Source organism: Atheta coriaria, unplaced genomic scaffold, assembly GCF_025399875.1.
Source record: "Atheta coriaria isolate IRGN ID8LTWV9N9 unplaced genomic scaffold, Caltech_Dcor_3.1 hic_scaffold_8_pilon, whole genome shotgun sequence".
Taxonomy (NCBI): Eukaryota; Metazoa; Arthropoda; class Insecta; order Coleoptera; family Staphylinidae; genus Dalotia; species Dalotia coriaria.
In genome coordinates this window covers 3,880,281-3,899,264 of record NW_027045450.1, presented here as the reverse complement: position 1 = coordinate 3,899,264, position 18,984 = coordinate 3,880,281, and the positions used below count along the sequence as shown (strand labels likewise).

General features: G+C 35.0%; 4 protein-coding genes across 5 annotated transcripts; 1 reads left to right on the top strand and 3 right to left on the bottom strand.

Annotated features, from left to right (window-relative positions):
• Positions 1–410: 410 nt before the first annotated feature.
• On the bottom strand, positions 411–3,561 carry CycE (cyclin E). Its single transcript, XM_065309911.1, has 3 exons — positions 3,332–3,561; positions 2,498–2,741; positions 411–2,412 (listed from the first exon to the last, which is right to left on the bottom strand). Exons 2-3 carry the CDS (start codon positions 2,732–2,734, stop codon positions 1,021–1,023), a joined length of 1,629 nt encoding a protein of 542 aa, XP_065165983.1. The 5' UTR covers positions 2,735–2,741; positions 3,332–3,561; the 3' UTR covers positions 411–1,020.
• Positions 3,562–4,344: 783 nt separating this feature from the next.
• RpL19 (ribosomal protein L19) lies at positions 4,345–5,523 on the bottom strand. The gene is made up of 3 exons (XM_065309618.1): positions 5,363–5,523; positions 4,951–5,057; positions 4,345–4,898 (listed from the first exon to the last, which is right to left on the bottom strand). Exons 1-3 carry the CDS (start codon positions 5,365–5,367, stop codon positions 4,405–4,407), a joined length of 606 nt encoding a protein of 201 aa, XP_065165690.1. The 5' UTR covers positions 5,368–5,523; the 3' UTR covers positions 4,345–4,404.
• A 252-nt stretch (positions 5,524–5,775) lies between these two features.
• Positions 5,776–11,943, top strand: LOC135797216 (uncharacterized). 2 transcript variants are annotated; one of them, XM_065309450.1, is made up of 9 exons: positions 5,776–5,798; positions 9,307–9,416; positions 10,088–10,186; positions 10,245–10,787; positions 10,846–10,944; positions 11,019–11,075; positions 11,133–11,392; positions 11,455–11,560; positions 11,619–11,943. In XM_065309450.1, the coding sequence occupies exons 3-9, from the start codon at positions 10,096–10,098 to the stop codon at positions 11,672–11,674; spliced, it is 1,212 nt and encodes a 403-aa protein (XP_065165522.1). In that variant the 5' UTR covers positions 5,776–5,798; positions 9,307–9,416; positions 10,088–10,095; the 3' UTR covers positions 11,675–11,943. The 2 variants fall into 2 exon arrangements, with proteins under 2 accessions (XP_065165522.1, XP_065165521.1); XM_065309449.1 differs by having other exon boundaries at positions 11,016–11,075.
• Positions 5,890–9,980, bottom strand: SWIP (strumpellin and WASH-interacting protein). Its single transcript, XM_065309448.1, is given in 10 exon segments — positions 5,890–6,125; positions 6,191–6,565; positions 6,623–7,660; positions 7,729–8,382; positions 8,437–8,850; positions 8,906–9,127; positions 9,188–9,297; positions 9,300–9,525; positions 9,582–9,709; positions 9,794–9,980. Coding segments are annotated over 10 exon segments (3,276 nt in total). The 5' UTR covers positions 9,846–9,980; the 3' UTR covers positions 5,890–6,068.
• Positions 11,944–18,984: the final 7,041 nt, after the last annotated feature.

The window sequence follows — 18,984 nt, the reverse complement described above, 5'->3', positions numbered from 1 at the left end:
GATATATATAATTGATACATATGGTATAAACATTATACAAGTTATATTCCATATTATGTGATTTGTAAATATTTGCTTAGATTTCAATGTGCAAAATTAATTCTGAACTTATTACAAATAAAGAATGAAACTACAAAGTAGTTAAAATGTATTTATATCCAACTTTGTCATTTTAGCCGATGATATCAAGCAGGTAAAGCCAAATTCAAAAGTATTTATACTCATTTTGATTTGCAACCAGAATTTACGTGTTTGCTTCAACTTTTGGGCATAATTACATGAAAATGAAACGCAGGTACATGTAACTATCGTGATGTCGAACGCGTGGCATGTGTAATGAGTAATAATTATTGTACGACTAACGTATTCACTTATTTAAATATTTAATTGCTTAATTGCATTAACCGTGAAACTATTAACTCATTTATTTATAAAAATCAAAGTACAAGGCACAGTATCTATGTAAATTCGCGTTCGTTACAAACATTAGACTCAATCTTAGCATACTAATAATAAAATCATTTGAGTTCTTACTTTTGCAGTATTTTAAAAATATGTTCCACTAATACTACACCCCTTCATTTAATTTCGTTGTCAAATAATTATTAGACATTTTAATGCTATCAATCACTTGTTATTGGTATTAAACTACTACACAAATACCATTTGAAGTATTATTTCATTAAAAATTCCATACATCATATTTGTACAAATTCTTTACGCTTTAATAAAAATTCACTTGTATAAACCGTACGAACGGTATTAATCGTCAAGTACAATAAATATTAATTTCACTAAAACCTAAATAAAACTAGTCAGTTTGTAGAGATCACAGTATTTTTCAAGCTATAAAATTTTCTATCAAGTCTTTCTCAAAAATATTCAGTGATCCATATCGAATTACTTGCACATTTATCTCTAAACATATGAACTGCCACTTTTACAAATCCAAACAATTTCCCAAACAAAAACGCTCTAGTATTAAATGTTTCCAAACTGCAACTATTAAGTAAAATAAAATTAGTGATACACTAGCGACTGATCCAATAATTGCGAGGTAATTTTAGCTATACGTGAATCGTGATGAATGCTTGATAGTATATCATCGAAAGTAACTGTTGTTTTGTGTGGCAACCGAAAAATATTCACTTTACCAGCCTCATACTCAGCGTCAGTTGGATGCATTGTGTGTAATGTGTTGACTTCCTCCTCTTCCTCAAACTTCTTCAATGGTGTCAGCTCGTATACCATTACTGTGGGTGGTTCTTGTTCTTTAGGTTCTTCATTTAACGTCTCAAATTCTGTCTCCCCACTTGAGGACTTGTATTTCCTAACAAACGCCTTTCTTACCTGAATACCAAACTCTTCAATTCGATGTAGCACTGATCGCTCAAAATAGTCTAAATCAATTAAATGTGTTTGTATGGAATGATCTTCGTTCTTAATCAGTTTCGGTACATGTCGCCTAGTATAACAAAAACTACGATTCAATCTCTCATCGTCCTGTGCTGGAACAATCGAGGCAAGTCGCGGATCATGAGCTTGATTAATAATCGAATTAAACCCACGCATGTAATTAGTACAGTCTTTTAGTTGTTTCTTTTTCAACCCGGATACCTTTAGAGCAACCTCTTCTCCGTAAGTGTAGAACATGGCCGCGGCAGCAATTGTACTGTAATTGAACTTGAGAAAACCTGCGTCCATGGAGAACAAATCGATCAAATGACTCGCTCTGACAAACTCGTACGCTGAATATTGAGGATACTCAAAATACTTGTTATCCAGTGAGAGCATCTTACACTGTTTGATGACATCAGCGTTGTAATGTATCTGCATGTACAGATTGAGCCAACTACTAGGAGTCATTACATTCACCTCCCAACCCAAAATATTCAACAGAAGTATTTCACAGGTAAGTATCTGAGCTTCAGTGCACGCACCATCGCAAACGTATGAAAATTCAGATAACTTCGGAGGATAAATCTCCTCTAGTTTAGCCGCAATAAAAAGACAAGCAACTCCTAGTAATTGTAGTTGAGTTTTGGGAACACTGGGACGCGCAGTTAGGTACCTATCGATATAATCTACTGCCAAGTAGTATGTGTTGCGTCGGAGGTGATAAACCTCACAAACCTCCATGATCCAATCGAGAAGAATAGCGCGCATTCGCGGTAAATACGCAGATCTTTCATCGAAGATTTTAATGTTGCGTAGTGTCGCTGTTGCTTCTTCTTTGTAAACCAAATTCTGCCAGACTTCGTCACTCTCTGCCCAAGTTAATAATGGCAGTGGTGTGTCGCGAATTTTCTTCGGTGTCGTCTCCACATCATTGACAACGTTCTCTACTATCGTCGGCACGCGACTGCGAGGCGTTTTGTATATGCCCTCCTTTCCGAATGAATTAATGCCTCTCTAAAAAAATATATAAAAATAAGGTCAACATGATTAACTAAAAACATTCATATATTTTGTATGTGATAAGAATATAGTCACATACTTGTTCATCATATATCTCTGATTGATATTCCTTTGGGCTAACTAATGCATTAATCTCATTCTGTAGCTTATCTTCATTTAAAAAATCGAAAAAACTGCTTGACGGTTCGTTCGTTAGTGAATCTGTGTCAGAACTAGAGTTTGATTCACTCTCAACACATAGTTTTACTTCCTTGATTCCTTGTTTTCTTGAAGTTGAAGTTGAAGAATCATTGTTTATTATAACATTTTTGTCCATGGTCAGTCTGCAAAATCAAAAATTAAATTTAAAAACCTATTATACAATTAATAAATTACTATTAAAAAATTATACTTGGCCCCATAGTAAATAAATAGACAAGGAAACCGAATTTGCATCTGCAGCAATGAGATCAGTTGATACGCGCCAAAACTCATCACGAAACAACACGAATAACTTAAGAACCAGGCCAATTATTGCCGTTTTTTCCATTTAGATTATTCAATATGTTCTATATCTATATTGTACAATACTCGATTATGTTAAAATAAGTCCAAATTGATAAAATTGGGGTGTTTTCAAAAGAAGCGGCAAAACACCAATGTACAGGTTAATCACATAACCTACAGAAAATAATTTATGATAGGCGAACAAGCAACATTTAATAAAAACAAAAATACGTGCTGGTAGCTAATTAAAAGACAAATAAAATGGTATAAGTTTTATTGTGCTAGCACCACGGATGCACTCAGAAATTAATTCCAAAGATGCCCCTCTAACGTGTCAATCTAGCCATCGTCTCACAACTTTTGGCGCTAACGTTCATCCACAAAACATTATCTTTTTGGGTACAAATTTGAAGATTTTGAGACTTACCTTAATAAAATCTAGTAGTTATGTGATCGCAGGCAATAATTTTACCACAAGGCACTAGAAATCTTTCTTTTCGGACGCGAATTTGATGCACGGATTTACCATTGAACTTGATTACGGCGCGCGATCTCGACGAACTCTCAATACTGGCGCGCGTTCCGAACGTATGTTTCCACTTCTCCTTACCTACATTAGAGCGCGGCTGGTTCGTTGGCCGTGCGCGCGCTGGGGTCGTCGGGCTGTTAGCGCGTTTTCCAGCATATGCCTGCTGCGGTTTGGTGTTGGGATGCGTAAATGCGGTACTAAACTGGTGGAAATGGAAAGTATTCAACGGGGTTTTGTACCACCCCGACTAGATTATAACCAAACAGCTGCCGTGGAGGATAACCGCGCGCGCCAAAGAAGAATTTCTAAGACAATATTACGATGGACAATAAAACATGAGTCAAATATTACATAATTTGCATTCACAGCATTTATTTGCTGAGAAATCAAAATTGAAGACTTTTAAACTACTTATATTCTGTGTTAGGTTGCGACATTTAAATTTTAAACGAATATATGCAGTCAATTTACTTTAATTAAAAATTTAAAGCAATTAAAATTGCATTTTTTATATTTAACTGATTTTTTGATTATTTTGGGGTGCAAAACTAAATATTTATTATGAAAATATTGAATTGATATTCAGTACTTGAGAATTGTTTTTTTACATGCAATAAATCGTTTTTAAAATGACTTTCCATGACTGAACTCTCCCTACAATCCAAAAATGTATTAACTTTGTTTTTTTTTCTGTTTAAAGCCATAATTATTCACCATTTTCACTCAGAATTCACCCAGCTTACTAAAGATGGCGACAATATCCCTGATTTTATTAAAATTACTGTTTAAATCGGCAACATTCAATCATTTTTGTCTCTTTTCACTCATGAAAAGATAATTTAGCTTGATCTTTGTTAGATTTAAAGTATTTAAGTACTTTTATAGGGTGGTTAAACATGAAATAACATACATTTGGTGTTTCATAATTTATTTATGAACCTTTTTAAGAAAAAAACCTCTAAATGTATAATTTATTTTTTAGCGGCGGCCGCGGCTGCTTCATCTTCGCGCTGGTAGTTCTGCAATACCTCTTGCTTCTTGGCGGCAATACGTTCGTTGCGTCGCACGCGTGCTTCCTTCACCTTCAGACGCCTGGCCTCAGCCTGATCCTTCAGCATCTTGGTACGCGCCTTCTCGGCCTTCTTCTTGTGAATGTACTCCATCAAGACACGCTTGTTCTTGAACACATTACCCTTCGCCTTCATGTACAAGGCATGGTACAAGTGTCTGTCGATTTTCTTGGCGACGCGATATTTCTTAAGGAGTCGACGCAGCACACGCATACGCTGCACCCACAGTTCCTTCTGAGGCATACGAGCGTTCGCCGTACCCTTCCTCTTACCAAAACCACAATGCCTACCCTTACGACGGGCCTCGGTGTTTTTGCGGACACGAGCGCGTGAGTGGACAGCCACGGGCTTCTTGATGATGAGACCATCCTTAATAAGCTTACGGATGTTTTGTCCTACAAATTCAAACATAAATTACTGAATAACGGGAGAAATCTATTAACTTACTTGAATTGGTGTTTGAAATTTCGGTAATTTCATTAGGATCCAACCACACTTTCTTCTTGCCACATCGCATAACAGAGGCTGCGAGCCTCTTCTGTAACTTGAGCGAACTGAAGAATAGATATTAATTTAGATGCATGATAAAAACATTAGGTGATCACTGTATAATAGCAATTTTCTTACAACACAAACTCAATTTTTGCTTGAATAGTATATAATTTCAGGTTAGGTATACCGATGAGGATCAACACAACACCATGTGGTGCAACATTAGATCAATTTCTTTGATTTCGCGAATTTAAAACACGATTACGCACTAATTTGTATAACCAACATGGATCGATCACTGACAGCATTATTTCTGAGTTATTTATTGTAAGAAAATCGCCGTTTTATGCCCAAAAACACAATTTACCTCATCGTTGCGGCGTGCACTCGACGTGTTACCAAAGTAGAGACCGATTAAGATGGCCGCGGCACTGAGGTAAACTCATGCTAGTCAAATCAGTGTCCAAACACAAACATATTAAAAATTTAGCATAAAACGCGGTTTATAAGCTGATTTTATTAAAACTAAAATTATTTAATAATTAAAAATAGTTCATATATTAACAAATTTTATAGAAAACAACAATATTGCAAGAAATATTTGAATCGATTTGAGTTACGCAGTAGTAGTGCTCTGTCAAGTGGCGCCGCCTGTAAAATAATGTTTTCTTTTGCCTACTTTTGTTTTTCTTTAAATTATTGAAGTTATTCAACTGAGTTGTTTCAAAGTACTTCTGCAACATTATCTGTTGACAAAGTTTTAGTTGTGTGCTGCAACGGCAATAAGCAAGTAAAAAAGTTCAGTAAGTAAATTTATAGTATATTCAATCAATTTCGCATAATGGCGGATCAAAAGTATCATATCTTAATTATCAATTAATAATTCACAAGAAATATGAAGCATAAACATTTTATTATATTAGCTTGTTAACAATTGGACATAACAGAGTACTAACTCATTAACAGTATAATATTTCATAGGCAGTAACAAAATATGCATTTAAATGTTTGTGTATATTACAGATAATATATTTGTATAAAAATAGAATATCTCTCACACATTTGATCAATAATTACTTTTCAAAAAAGATCCTTGCACTGCTGAAGCTGTAATACAGCAATTTGAATTCCTGTAACATAAATATCACAAACATTGAACTATGCATCCCATTTCAACAACACAAATGCAACTTACAGTTTCGATAGATTTGATACGTTTTTCGGTCAATGACAATGCCTGCTGCAATTTATTGTCTTCTTTGCTCGCCTTAGCTTTCTGTGCTTCGAGCTGATTACGTTCCTGAACTTGTTTTGCCCACACTGACTGAAACCAATGCAGTGAATTCAACTGACTTCCTTGATCAAGTAATTCGACTATGTATGCGATTCCCATCGCAAACCCATCATCGGTGAACGCACTACCATCGCGATTGTTCTTATTCAGGCGTTCCTTGCAGTTCAACAAGTGTTCCACATAGTTTATCGTTAAAGGCGGTATGATGACGTAGAAGTTTCGCAAGTGACTGTTTTGTGGGTCCCTAAACACCGATGCAAAAGCATTTATCAAAAGCTACAAACAAATATTGTATCATTATCTGAAAAACATTTAAAGTTTAGTTAAATATACTTTAAAATACTCGGTAGCTTCCTCGAAATTATCCGCCAAATTATTAATTTCGCGCTTGAGCTGTTGCGCGGCTTGTTTGGTCAATTCTGGAAGTTCTGCGTCCTGGACGGTCTCATTCAACGCATCCACAGATTTTAAATCCGGCAGGAAGCAAGTGCCATCAGCTACGCACCGCTTTCCTCCAGATCGAATGAGTCGCACGTATCCCATCGCATTGCCTATTTGTGTGATCAACTTGCGAAATAGATCCAAGTACGTCAAACCATTTTCATTCAAACCCAACTTGCGTATTCCGTGATTGAAAGCGTCCGCCCTAGAGTACGGATACATTTGATTCAAATCGACCTTGTGCTCGCTAAAATATCGCAGATCTTTCAAAAGACGTGACTTGATCTGCTCATCATACATAAACTGCGAAAACGTGTAGAATTTGTTTTGTAGAAACTGATATGTAAAATTCACCGTGGTGCTCATGATTCCAATACCGTGCGTGCGTATTGAATTCGCCACATGCGAAATATTTATCGTATTTAGATGTTTGTTGCTGCTGCATTCCTCGACGAAGACCTGATTATTCAAGTTGTACATATACTTAGCGACAAACACGTTGATATTACGCATTATTTCCAGTACGTCCAGACCTTGTTCCAATGTCTGGACGGGTAAATTATCTTCGACTGTCTTAAGGCCATACTGAAGCACAGCGAGCCGACGCATCTCGCCGTATGTCCGCCAATCGTGCAACACAACAGTAGTTAGGTTGTAGAACATTGTACTCAAATAATGTTCGATGTCATGGCGCATATTAACATACGTATCTGAGAATAATACTGGCAGCAGTTTCCTGCAGCTTGGGGGTAATGGCGTCTGGAATGGATTCAGCGGGTTGAGTTGTAGATGTAAATGCGTTTGGTGGCGCAGATTAGCTTCAATGAATTCACGCATCGGTTCCACCAGACTCTTATCGACGTATTTGTCGGCGTTTTCGCGTGTGTTGTCTGTTAGATCGGTCGAATGCGAAAGCGCTGCCAAAAGTAACTACGCCAAAACAAAATTCATTACAGATAAATATTATGTTGAGAAGATAGAAAATCTGGGGTACTTACATAGGACCTAGTTAAATCAGCCCTGCTGGTTGCCAGCTTATTGAAATAAACGGGGAAGAGCACTTGATGCCAATAGAGAAACGAGCAGTTTGTCAGTTGGTTCAGAATCTCAACTAAATGGCAAATGAATTCCAATTTTTGGATGACTTGTCTGACTTCGGTTAATGATTCGCTGTGTAAACCACTTGCAGATAAGGCTAATTTTGTTACAAGTAGTCGTTCGGGAGTAGTAGGACCTTTTAAAGCCTTCTCAGCTACAACCAAAGCTGAGAGCACATCTAATTCTTGTTGTTTGTATGTTTTCTCGGCGACATAACTTTTCTTAATATTCGCCAAAAACGCCAATGCTTTGTGAGTGAGTTGCTGTGATATTAAAGGTATAACATAGGAAATAGGTAAAATATTACGTCGGAAAACAAACTGATACGAGACCAGAATCTCCACCATTTTGCATAAATTTAACAGTACTGATTTAGGCATTGGTCGTCCTTCATCAGCGTGTAAATTGGTGATCCATTTTATAGACTCTGAAATCTTCTTCAGAAGTTTGATTCCATCCAGAAATAAAGCGCTGCATTCTTGCAAATCTTTCACTTTAAACTTGCTAGTATCTTGCTTCAACTTTTTTTCTATGAGTATAAACCAAGAACACGCCTGTAATTAAATATTAGTCAATTTACATCCAACAAATAGATTACCTATACATACTTGCATACATATCGCGGTTGTATCCCTGTGTAAATTTTGAGTACGTTGTGTGATTTGTCCCGCACGATTCGCGTGCGCTGTTTTAATGTCAATGATTTTACGTAGCGCAGGTATGTGATTGATAAGGAACTGTTCTGGTAGCCATACTATGTTCCCAGATAGAACACAAGCCGACACCTTCTTGTTGCTCTCCAGAATGCGTTTGAATATTTTTTTGTCATAAGCTCCATTTAGATTATAATGCAACACAAACAGTGCATTTACTTGCAGCCATATCTGCATATAGTTGACACCCTCATCATCTCTTTCAAGATCTTGCAGCAATTGCTGCATGTACAGTACTATTTCATTGCATAGATTGCAACTCTTAATAGTGATTAACAGTTGTTCATCCATGCATTTGTCCATTGTTCTCTAAATCAATGAATTTCATTACACAGATATAGTATTAAAAAAATACAAAACATACTTTCATAATCATCCCAGTTAGTAAAGTATCCTCCAAGTCCAATATCTTCTTGTCTAAGTTCCTAATATCATCAACATCAATACTGAAATGATGAGAATTGTGAAGCATTGTCCGAATTGCTCTCTTATAAACTTTCCAATGATCATCAATCACATTTGCATGCAATAATGAATCAAGTGTGAGCAAACACACCAGTAGTTCAGCTAAACAATCCAACATTTCCTGAAAACAAACATCAAGAGTCATGCTTGCCTTGTGTATAATAATATATATTTAACTAACTGAAAATGATGTAACATTGCTCTCACTGGAGAATCTTTTGCCAATGATTGCACATAGTTGCTGTAGAATAAGTATGATGACATCCTGAGTTCGTTTAATAAATAGTTGTATTTTTGCAGGAGTTCAAAGAGTTTATCCAAGTTGGGCAAATTCTCCAGGCCCTTGTCATCATCAAACTCTCCATAATACACCAATTCAGAATAGAAGTTTTCTTTGGCTTCAGCCACAAGTAAGTAGGCTTCATTGCACACAGAACTGAGACTAACCAATATTCTACTAAGTAATTTATTATCAGAAGTTACTAACTTCAAGAGAGATATTTCTTCTTTTGGAATGATCTAAATATCAACAAGATTAAACACAGTTTTGTTTTTAAATAGTGATGTTTACTTACATTTACTATAATGGGTTTTATAGATACACATGATGAATACTTCAGTCTCTTCCTAAAAGTGTTAACATCTTCACTGTATTTTTCAAAGAAACTACTATATCGTTGCAGTTGTTTTTCGGCAATTAAACCTGCAGAAATATAAGCAACAAGCAGCAAAATTAAATAGTACTGAATTTTTTTCTAGTTTAAAGGTTAATGCTTTGTTTACGTACGGTGGGTATCAATGTTAAACTTTTTTTCCAAAATTTCCTTAGTATCTAACATGTTGGATGACGTTTCTTTGCACAACACATTGCAACAACGAATAAAAATGAATCCTAATTAAATTATTTCAGTGTAGAGTAATGTTTTGATAACATTCAAGGTTATATCATATGATACTTGCTCTGTTTTGACAAGTAACAGTTGCAGAACTCTGTAATACTTGCCGCTCAAACTTAAATTCAGAACTTGTTTGTTAATTTTCATATTATCATTTATATACTGCTTATACTTACTTGTTTAAGATACAACTATGAATAAGGAACAGTCTGCTTGGGTAGAAATCAACAAATCGATTGCTGAAAAGCAAACTATTTATGTTGGACAAAAGGCAGCTATCAACGGTAATATAATATTTATATTATATTTTAAATTATTTATTATTATATGTATAATTTCTAGCATATAAAATATCTCTAGAAAATCTAAAATATGAAAAAGAATTAATTAAAAAAGAGATGGCAACTGTCGAATTGCAAAACAAATTGTTGTCTGACAATATCTCCGAGTTAGCAGAGCGAAAGAATCGCCTTTTGAATCATATTGATCTTCTGCAGAAAAGCACTGAATCCTGTAGCAATGAAATCAAAGAAGTGGAGCAATCGATGAAAACTTTAAAAGAAGAACATCTAACTATTGTAAAAAATGAAACTGAAAATATTGTCCAAATGGAGGAAGATTTACTTGCGCTGCAACCCGAATATCCAAAATATCGGGCGCTTAAAGATCATAATCTGCAATTACAAGCAGATATTGCTCAATTGCAAGCTGATTATACAGCATTGGAGAATGAAGTAATAAAAACTGAAGAATCAAAAACAATGGAAAGGAATAAACAAGTGCTGGAACTTGTAATGCGCACTGTGCAGTTGCAAAAGTTGCAAGCTTTGAAGAAGGAACATGACGAATCCTGCATTGAATATAAAAGAGCCACTGAAGAATTAAGTACATTTTTATTGCTTTAATAAGGTGTGTAATTAAATTAACAACGATTATTTTACAGTGAACACTCTTTTAACTGAAGACCAAAGTATTACAACAAGCACGGTTGAAGAAGATGAAGTAATGGCGTATTCAGTGAATACAGACACAATAAATACAGGTAAATTTAGAAACTTGGAAAATTGGATCAAACAAAGGTGGATATAAATATTTATGATAAAAATTTATTAGCAGGAGATTTCGCAGCGGAACTGAACGAAACGATCACCAACCAAAATAATGTTTGCAACAGTAGGTCCTCTTTATACGTTTTATGCCATTGAGTAATGTTTAAATCTTTTTCTTTAGAAACTATTGTGAATCACACAGAGGAAAAGTTTAAAATTCCAATTGTCCCACCTCCAACTGCTCCAAAAGTAACAGTTTTGCAAAATCTTGATGTTTCTATGTCTGCTGGGAATAAGTATATGTTGGAAAATAAGCGCAAAAGTGATACACTGCCAATTTCATCCTCTTTTGCAAAAAAATCTAAGTCTATGGTGCGGGAACCAATCAAACCTGCTTCAACAACTGATTTTGATGGCGATGCGTATACATTTCAAAATTCGGTAAATAATTGAATAATTCATGCACCTAATTCACATTTTATATATTTTGTACATATACATAGGGAGAACTACAGTCGGACTTCTTTTTATCTGATAATTTTGCGTTTGGACAGTTTGGTGATAATGAAACCAACTCCGAAAGTGATAAAGACGACACGACAGAACATGGCAAGTACTATTAATTAATTAGTTCAGTTATTTATTACTATTCTTTATTTTTTAACAGGGTTCTTGGATTTTGCTACATCGAAACAAGAAAAAATGGATTTTTTTGATTTTTAAGTTTCCCTCTTATTTTAATAATATTAAGTGGTTCATAAGAAACATTTTATAAATAATTTATCATTTTAAGAATTCAATATTTTAGTTGTCTCCGCGACTGTAATTGAGAATATTCTGGAAGTTAAGTTTTTGAAATGCGGCCATCATTACTACTATGATCATTTGTTTTCATTACTACTCTATGTGCACAAATATGTAGATTTACTCGTATGTATTTCGGGTGTGACCCGGGTGACTAAATGAGTAATGTTATTAAAATTTGAAATGTAGCCAAGCTTCATTCCTTCGTTACATCCACACATATCATATCTATATTATTTACAAAAATAAAAAGAAAAACAAGTTCTTTTAATTTACATACGAATGATTTTATTAAACCAGTCAATGTTATGGTTCTGCGATGCTCAGAGTCAAATATAAACTTGTTGCCAATAACTTTTTGAGTGCAAAACAATGCTAGGTATTGAGAGATTTATGATTTGTAATTGCACATCACGCACTACGCGCGTCTGAACGAATCGTAACCGATTAATCTTGCAAATGTAAATCTGCGGTCCCGAAACTGAACACGCACGGTTTAGTTTATTTTTCGGGACAAACATAGCTAAACCATGCTAAGCAGAAAGTAACGATTTGTTTTTGGGTGCGATGTTTATTTAGGGTTTGTTTAAATTCACATATCCGTACAATAGATTAAAAAACATCCACGGAGATATATCAGAAGTGCTTTTTTAGATTGATGACAAACACCTTTCCACCCACTTCTGGAACACCTCAGTTCTTATCATATATTAGATTATTTTTCGTTGTTATGTACTAATAAGGTTGTCAGTTTTGTAACATTTCACTTAGACCAACTGCTATGGTAGGTCAAGTCATGTAAACTTCTCAAGATAAATATTGTAGGACGACTAGATTTACTACAGTTCAAGTGCAACCTATATTTAGCAATAGGCTAAATATTTACTTTAAGAATGTGAGCATATATGATATCAAAGAAAAACCGCGTTCAAAATTCCAATATCACAAATTAAATAACAATGTTCAATTTTTTCGAATAAAAACTATGCAAAACTGGCTTTATAGACGTGCGCGATCGTTTCGCATGTTCCGAAAATATCTCGATGTGCTCATAAATCTACACCACAATCGATTTGTTGGTTTACTTTGGTCGAACAACACAATGGAGAGTGCGTAGTGCAGTTTCTTCTCGTAGATAATGGTGTGAATAAGAGTTTTGCAATCTCGATATATGTACGAGTACTTTACAATTGTAACCATAGATTTGCTCCGTCTACCATTTTGGACAACTCCGCATCGTATTGATTGCCAGTAGTACGCCAATTTCGGGTTCTGGAGAACTCGTACATTATGACTTTACGACAATTTCTAATTGGCTAACTGTTTATGACACTTGCAGAAGATGATATTAACGCGTTAACAATTTAAGACCAAACTCGCTACACATCTTTCTGGTTGATATTCAAGAAGTGTTCACCTTGACTTAATAAATATAGCATACCTGAATTATTAATAAAACTACATTTTGCTGATGTGGTACATAATACATAAGTTATACTTATACATGATTAATAAATTGAATAGTCAAGTGAGAGTGATAGAGCTTGATTGTTTTTATCATCGTAATAAATACTACAAACACCAGCAATTATTCTGAGAAATAGTGGGCGTCGTGCGATTTCAATCAATATTTTCGGATTAGTTTATAATTCATTATACTGGTATATAATGTTGACCCAGTACGTTCCAAAAAAGATGTTTTTATGCAAAATATTTTGTTATACTTTATTTTTACTTCTTATATTTTCAATGACACATCATTCTGAATTGATTGTAGGTATTGTTTTATTTTCTATTATACATTGCAACATGGTATTGATTATTCCGCACGTTGAAGGCACGAAAGCGTCGAAACAATGATGTTACGTCCAAAAGAACAAAGACACATCGCCCGAAGGGCGAAATCTGGAAACCAACACAAAACGCGAAAACAAACGCTAATCACAATTGCCGACAAGTTGCGAACTCGAATATAATTAAGGCGGCAAATTGCAATACTAAAAATATCACAACGCACTGTTACCGGATGAATACAATCCGTGCGTTTTGAATGTGCAAAATCAATCAATAGAAACGACTCCATATACCGGCCTGGCCAATCGTGACGCATGTGATATATAAACAATGCGAAATAAAAATAAAAGTTTTTTGTCTTTTGAGGTTCGACGAATTGGTGCCGCGATAACTTTGTTTCGCTACGCCTTTGTGCACCCGCCTCGAGTCGACTAAGCGACCTCCTTAAAGTAACACGCAAAAGTTGTGAACGTAAGACGGGTGCAAATAAAAATGTCGATCGAAGGACGTACTTTGAGTAGTATGCAAAACAATGCAAACAAAAGTGACGAGATGAATATAGACGCGTATTGTTCTTTTGCTTTATGCATGTGCTTTATGCTGATTTTTGCCAAACATGGAGTGTGCATAGTTTTACAGAAAATCGTAATTTAAATCCAGTCTTTGATCTCAACTCTCTCGTCTTTGAGTTGTGATAAAACGCGCTCATAAGAACAAAACTTATGTTTGGATTATTAAAAATTAATCAGTACCCACATAGTTGCCATAGTTTGCCATGTCATATCATTAATAAATTATAGTTTCATATTATTTATTTATTTATGACATCTATATGGTTCTATCACTGCTAAAAAACACTGAAGAATGTCTCAAGTCCTCAGGTTGATAAAATAAAAATAATTAATGAAACAAAAAGAGATGATCGTGAAATAATATGCGGTTTGTTAACTTCAGCCGAAACGCTGTTTTTTATTTTATTTTTTAAATAGGAGCAGAGCAGAGGTCAAGCATATTTACTATTTACCATTCCTATTCGGCGTCCAAGTGTTGCGAGTTGTGCGGGTGGCCAACAGCCACGATAACACCTGTCATTGTGGCACACATTAAATATGCACGTCGAATTAGTCAATACAGATGTTGCGATCATGCCACGTACGACCCGACCGAGAACACAAAAGAGAGACAATTAATGATTGGCGCGACGCGGTGGTTTCTGTTTGCAGCATTTTCTATTCACCATTTTAATCGCCCCTGGGCATGCTCGGCGGCTGATGATAGTGCGGCGGTGAAAAATGAAGTTGGCACACGTTCAAACCATCGATCCGCAATTTGTTATCGCTAGGCGAAATACTTGTGGCGATAGTTTATTATTTTCGAATCGAATGGCTCGCCTGGCCCTGGCTGTGGTTTTACACCCAACATGCATTCACGCATACATGAATTTATGAAAAATGGCCATAAATATTACCAATTTCCATGCGGACGGTCATCATCTTGTAATAACACATTTCCAGCTTTAAATTTCAACACTTTACCATAAACCTGAAAAAATATAATAAGATTTAAGATATATTTATTTATTTCTTCATTACCATTGTTTTTGTTGTCAATTCTTGGATCACAATAATGCTTTGGATATTTTTAGATGAAATAAAGTGAATAATTTTTGAAGTACAAAAGCCAAGTATCGTTAAAGCAATAAACATTACATGAGAAACGTGAGAGCACATAAACATCTGCGAAACAGAACAATTCGCGCAGCAGCATGAAACAATTGAAATCAGATCGCTTTTTATAAGCTGTCGCTGCTGTTCTCACCAGCTGAAACTATTAGAAACTTCACACGACACGCTGAGGATATATAAATAATCCACGTGGGGTGATAGTGGGTTTACGCAAAATCGATAAAAGTGTACCGAAATAATAAATAACACAATTTATTGGCTCCCCGACTTCACAACTTCACACCTGCTCCAGCAGCACACTGCTAAGCATCATTCATTTATTGCTTATCGCGCACTTCAAATTGCGGCTTACAAAGCTGACAATAGTGCCTTTGAAAAGTGACATTTCAGCGCATTTTTAGTATTCAACGGTTGACTATGCAATTTTCGACAGCGACTGCTTCAATTACGACTGCAATTAATCAACATTAATAAACAGCGATTGATTGTCGGCGTAGAACAAAGATTGCAATTGCTTAGTCTTGACATTGGGTAGCGAATGGCTGCGATATCGTGCAGGCATCATTTGCCGTCACCACTACCGCCACTGCGTCCCACATCAGCCGGGGGTGGTCGTACACTTCGCTCGATAAAACGTAACACATAACCCGGTGTGTAACGCGTGTCGACGTCAACAGCATAGCGGCGTTGGAAGTCCCCATTATATTTTTCGCCGCATTCATTCGACTTGGTCTATTTTTATACTTATTCCGCGTTGTGAGGTTTATTTTGATAACATTGATAGTTAATCATATCTATTTATTGATCAAATATAGGTAAAGGTGAAGGGTTTACAGTGCAAACACTTTTGTACAATCATAGTGTGCGTAAGTTTAAACTAAGGTCGCTTTCCGAAACTAAATACAAAAATAATCATCGAAAATGTTTAGAGAAATGAGAAGCAAATTGTGTATTATAGTTTAAAATTATGCTACATGAAAAAATGATCCCTTTTTATAATACGTATTTTTTTTACTCACAATGTAAACATTAATTTGCATTTACATAAAATAAATTCATATCGACAGACGCCGCCACACGTTAAATGAAAAATCATAATGTTGTGTACCTACCGTAAAACGAACGGTGCGCATATTGTGAACGTGGCAGCTGAGACACTGCGCCGAGTGTGTGAACTTAGTATGTTAACACAAAATCACGCGTGTCAATCATTCTGAAAGTCGCATTGCTATCGATCACAAATCAATACAGTTAATTATATATTTATTAAGATACAAGAAGAATATAACTACATTATCAATTTAATATAAACTAATGAAAACGCTTGGAAGTATTTTTAAATGAATTATTTGTTTAGTTTATAGTTACGGATTCAGTTATTTAGTTATAGCTAAATAATAAATTTAACTCTTGTATTTTATTGGAATATCCAAAATGAAATGAGCTTCCATTCGCATGCAATTGGAAAATTTCGCGACTGTTCCTCGTAAAAGTCCACACATGTGGAATAACGAAGCCACAAAACGTCCGCATTTCTATTTGGAATAATAATCCAGGAACAAACATCATTTTGCAGACATAATAAATCGCAATGACTCACTCAAGTGTCTATAAACCGCCTCACTTGTTAATTGAGTTTCGAAGTGTGTGACTTGACGAAAAAGGCGCAACTACTCAACCAGCTCGGAAAAATTGAAAACAGAAAACTGATGAGCCTGCAAATATTTAATGGACTGTTAAGTTCGCGCTGTCATATTTTGCCCGGTGTAATTTCATGAATGAGAAATGCATTTTCTGAAAAGAAAATGACTAACGTGTTTACGATTTTATTTGTTCAGAGAATTTATTAACGTAGTGCGTTAATTCAATCTACGTTGCTTTGGAAAACTAATCAAAAAGTGTGAAATGACAAGATAAAAACATGTTGTTATTTATATTTAAGATATTAGAAAAACTTACCGCTGAAGAGTTGGTCAGTTAGTGCTGCAAAAACAATGAAATACTTCGAAAAGTTTGTCCTAGTTTAGCATAGATTTACCACGTCGTATTGGTGAAGATTTATTGGTGACATTCAGGAAGACAGCAAGAAATTGTTTACTTAATTTCGCAACTACAATATATATTTCCGCAACCATTTATCATTTAATTAAAGTTTCATATATCATGTTACACTTGGCTATTTATTAGCCTTGAAGTTTTTAATTGTCCTGAATGGTTTATACATTCATTTGTACTTATACGGGCGAATAAATTTATTCAATGTCATAGTTTATGAAACAAAGCAAGAAGAAAACCAAAGTAACTTTAAAATCGCGTAAAAACATGGAAATCATTTTGATTTCAATTAAAAACGTCTTTTATATATAAGTTTTAGTTGATTTTTATTTAATTTTTATTTTATTTTGATTTTTAAATTTATAAATCGTACTTTTGCACGGTTCTGGAAAAATTTTCATATCACAATGATTTATTAAGGCAAAATAAATATTCACATTATTTGTGAAAATTCCTATTAACGCATATTCTCAATTCTTAACGTTTGTTACTCATTTCACAAATCGTAAGGCGTAAAATATTAAATTACATTCCAAGTTGAGTGCACTCGAACGCAAAGAAACTTCATTAGCATGGAAACAGTTATAACTCCTCCGCGTTTAGGATTTACTCCAAGATATGGCGTGCAACTTCAAATGCAAATGGGCCAATTCGTTGCACAAGTATATTCGTGTCTAACTTTTAATGCTTCTGTTTACATTGCGTATACTAATGCGCTGTGTAGTTAGTTCCGTCGCGTACGAAAATTCTTAATATTTTCAACTGCGCGTTACTTGTACGATGCATCTAATATGTGACTTGTAACATATTCATTTACTTGTCCTTAAAAACCGATTAAACACCAATTAATGCAATTGCACTTGCAAATATTTAGCTTACTATATAATAATATTAAATTTATAAGCGTGCCCACTATAAATATCCCACAGGTGTCATAAACTGATGCAGAAATGTGCCAGAATGATTTCTCGTTTTTGCACGTTAAATATAGCATATGGTTGCGGAAGTTGTTAAATTCGCAAACATCCCTTTAGATTTTTTTTTAACATGAAACCCATTTTGGTACATGCAGTAGTAACATGCGTGCGTTTGGTTATTTTCAGTAGCAACCGGTTTGCAATATAAATTTTATATGCCATTCGGATGTGAAATCTTTCGATAAAAGTGCCAAATGCATCATAGCCTGAGGCCGGGCACCGTAATGAAATTACAGCAAGTGCATGCCGACGTAGGAAACGAGACGCATCTCGTCCGTCGACGCATTCAATCGAAACCAAACAAATCGCGAAAACGCGCTGCGGATCGATAAAATCGCGCTTCTTGAACAAACAAATAATTTTTCATTGTTATGATGTATTACGATTTAGTATGGGATGAGCTTGGAAATTCAGGAAACACTCATAAAACTGATTTATTTGATATTATTTTGATTTGCGCTGAAATAGATTGTTCAAAAGTACAATTCTTGAGTTGTAATCATTAACCGTAGTAAATATTGTTTATTTTTATGTTTTGTTGTCGTTTTCGTATAAAAAATAAAAATGTCAAAATGGTTGACCCTAGGCTACTCACCTAATATCATTGCTTAAACTCATCAATAAAACGCAGGAAAAATTATGCCCCGGAAATATATTGAGCAAACGAGTAAACAAAAGACTTAATTGCGATAATTAAATTATTGCCGAGCCTTCAGCC